Below are 3295 nucleotides of genomic sequence, written 5' to 3'. Positions count from 1 at the left end.
AAAAATTTTTATTCTATATTTTCGACTTCTTTTTTCGCGTAGAATCACCCCCTTTCTGCTCGTACCACCAGTTACCAACCACCCTGTATACATATATCGTGAATCATAGACCTTTTTTGCATGATAACATATCTATGATAGATTATAGTATTTTGTCTTTTTTTCGATGAGACATTACTAAAAAACGAATATTAACATTCGTATTTCTTTCGTCTTCCTTCATTTTAAGTATACTTGGTATTTTCTCGATAAGAACGATAAGAATGATTTACCTTATACCTTCACTGAAAATTAGTAGCCTGCGTCAGAAATCAAACAGAACTGACTTTCCACAAGGAACGATTATGCTTTATTCGATATTTTTCCTCAAGTCGACGAGAAATGCAATACTTTTCATGACGAGGTAATACTTAACAGACTCGTACATAACACGAAGAGAAGTTCACGGAATTCTCTTCACACCAACGTATTTCAAATTCGCGTTGACAATCAACGTGTTATCGGGTTAAACAAATGGATTCTGTTCGTACAAGGATTTAGATTCCGTAAAACTAGAGCGATCCTTTCGTCGCATTCTATCCAGCCGCAGAGAATTGAGAAAGAACATGAATATTTACGATTGTTGCAGAAGATGGATGGGAACAAAGATGGAGTGGTGACGCTGTCGGAATTCTTAGAAGCGTGTCGCGCCGATCCCGATATTTCAACGAGTATGGCTGCTTTGGACACGGCCTTCTGACACTCGGCGCGACCACGATACATGCCATGGACCTAAAGAGTTTCTGTTGATTTAGGAATATATCGCTCAACGTTGTACCTTATCTCCTGGACCAGGGGAATTTCCTCAAGGTTATTACGAGGATTTCGACCGAGAGATAGACTCGCCGAATCTCGAATTTCCGATGTCGAAACGCCTCGAAGGAAAACGAATGATGTATGATCCGGTTGGAACAAAAGCGTCTATTATTAAGTGAAATTCGTAGCGTTTATCAGGTGAAATTCAAAGACGATGTTTGGATGTATCGAATTCTTTTCTACGTAGATTTATTCAATAACGTATACAGAGTGGGGCAAAATTCAGATTGGTACAAACAAGATCAGAGAGGATAGTATACGGTTGAAAATGAAGCGAAAATCAGGAATAACAAAATTACGTTAGAGGCTTCGTTTTCGAGGAAAATACATTTGAAAATCAATCTAGTACACGTACAATCGATTGATGACTGGCGTTATACATAGATTTTGCTACAGACAGCTACCTACTGTCAATATTCTTGTACACGATACACTGTGTGACTGTCAATTCCTATCGGGCAAAAGACATGGCGATGATCGTATATAATTTTTGCGTTGGAAGCTTATGGTGGAAACATATTTGCTGCATCCTGTATACCATGCGACGTGTCGCGTCACGTATTTTCAATTAGCGTTACGATTTGGTCATTGTCGAGCATATAATACCGTAGATCTGTCGGAACGTCGATCAGATTTTCCGCTTCTGAACCGATATTCGAAACGATATTCTCAGCTACAGCAGCGTCTCTATAAACGATACATATCTTTTTTACTGTTTGTACGACGTTTCTTCCCATTTATATTAGCAGAGCGTCGAATGACGAAAATGCACCTTACTTTCCTTCGTCTTTACTTTTAACGTAAACACGCTCAAATTTGCAGAGAAAGACGCGTTAACCAGTTGACAGCGGAATTTAGTTTTAAAAGTTTCATACAGACAATGACGATACACCTCGAACGCAGGGCAAAAGCTTATAAAAATTTTACTAAAAAGGTAGAACGAAACGGGGGAGAATTACATTTTTATTCGATAAAAGATTCACAATTCATCGTTGGTTGAAAAGGATATTATTATCAAAAAATTGTAAATTGTCAAAAAACAAAATAACTCGGGGAATAGCCGATATACACAGTGAAGTACAAAGATGGGGATACATCGGAGAAAATAATCAACAGAATTTATAAAGAGCAATACATTATATAACACGGAGAATAATCAAATAATCAAACTGTTTTTTTATAAAATACACAACAGTTTTACTAAAGGTATAAAGGAAACGTACCGCTAAATGTCATTTATGTTACTTTTTACTAAGATTTTGAATTTTTACAGTAAATGGTAATTTTTTAGTTTACATGACGAGTATACGCGTCAACCGCAGAGAAATAAAGTTTTGGATTGACGTGTATAAAGGCTGAACGCAGTTGGCTGGTTAAAATGTCAGAATGCGGCGAAACGTTAGAGAACGTGTAACACGTGCTTCATTTTGAAATGGTGACATTTCACGCGTTCATCACGTCGCTGTGGAAAAACGCTACGAACTTTTGTTCCAACCTACACACTTTTTTTTTCTGTAACATGGTCGCGTTAAAGAACCCTTTCAAACCGAAGATCACGAAATGGTCCTAAGAATAGAAGAGATTGTACTTTCGATATTCGTAGTTCTAGTTGTCCAGTGTGCGTTTCGCTAGGTAAGGAAGGATTAGATGAGAGATGAATAAGAAAAGCGTTAAACGAAAAAAAAAAACAAAAAACAGATAATATACCATATGATCGTTAGTAGTTATGATCGGAACTTGTTGCGAACTGTGTCCGACAGTTCACTTTTTAAAGAACGCGCGCTACAAACGATGAACAAATATGCAAATTTAGAGAAAGCAAAAATAATAAAATGAGGAAAGAAGCAACTGTGCCATTGAGACTTGACGTAAATTGTACGTGGCATTCGGCATTATTCGTGCCAAAAAATACATATATTATAGTTCTATAGGAAAGGTATAAAAAAAAAAAAAGGAAGAAACACAGACATTTGTGTGGAAATAATTGAGCTTAACTTATATTTGTTTTACCTTCATGTTCTTTACTTGAACAACAAATGTATTTTGACGAAGAAGAAATGGAAGAAAGAGAGACATGTTCACTTTAGCTGATATTTTATATTGAAAAACACGCATGCACGGTAACATATGGATTCTTAACGACTTACGATAACGACGTAGTCTAGTTTTCTACGACGACCATATTTTTTTACGAGGCTATTGCTCGTTACGTCGAGGCATAGCTTTTACATTTACATTTTATGTATTAGACTATCCGTTCCCGTAGAGATTCACGCTGTTTTTAAATGCAAACGAGGCGTTTCTTTTTATTCGCGTGTTATCATTGCCGAGAATACCACAAAAACTATCCCTCGTTTCGTTTCATTTTTGATACCACCATTGTTTCTTGTGAGAGCGAGCATTCCTAATTCCCCAGAGCCGCGAGAAATCTCAAACTTAA

General features: G+C 36.8%; 1 protein-coding gene across 1 annotated transcript in view; it reads left to right on the top strand.

Annotated features, from left to right (window-relative positions):
- LOC100748346 (Kv channel-interacting protein 1) overlaps positions 1 to 2816 on the top strand; it is a gene marked incomplete at its 5' end in the record, with an annotated part of 41307 nt that extends 38491 nt beyond the window's left edge. The window contains one exon of the mRNA XM_012390195.3: positions 629 to 2816. Within this exon, the coding sequence (XP_012245618.1) occupies positions 629 to 739 (111 nt within the window). The remainder of the gene's footprint in view (positions 1 to 628) is intronic.
- Positions 2817 to 3295: the final 479 nt, after the last annotated feature.

The sequence above is a fragment of the Bombus impatiens genome, unplaced genomic scaffold, assembly GCF_000188095.3.
Source record: "Bombus impatiens unplaced genomic scaffold, BIMP_2.2 scf_0739, whole genome shotgun sequence".
Taxonomy (NCBI): Eukaryota; Metazoa; Arthropoda; class Insecta; order Hymenoptera; family Apidae; genus Bombus; species Bombus impatiens.
Note: the sequence above shows the minus strand (reverse complement) of the source record. Positions and strands in the feature narration are given on the sequence as shown.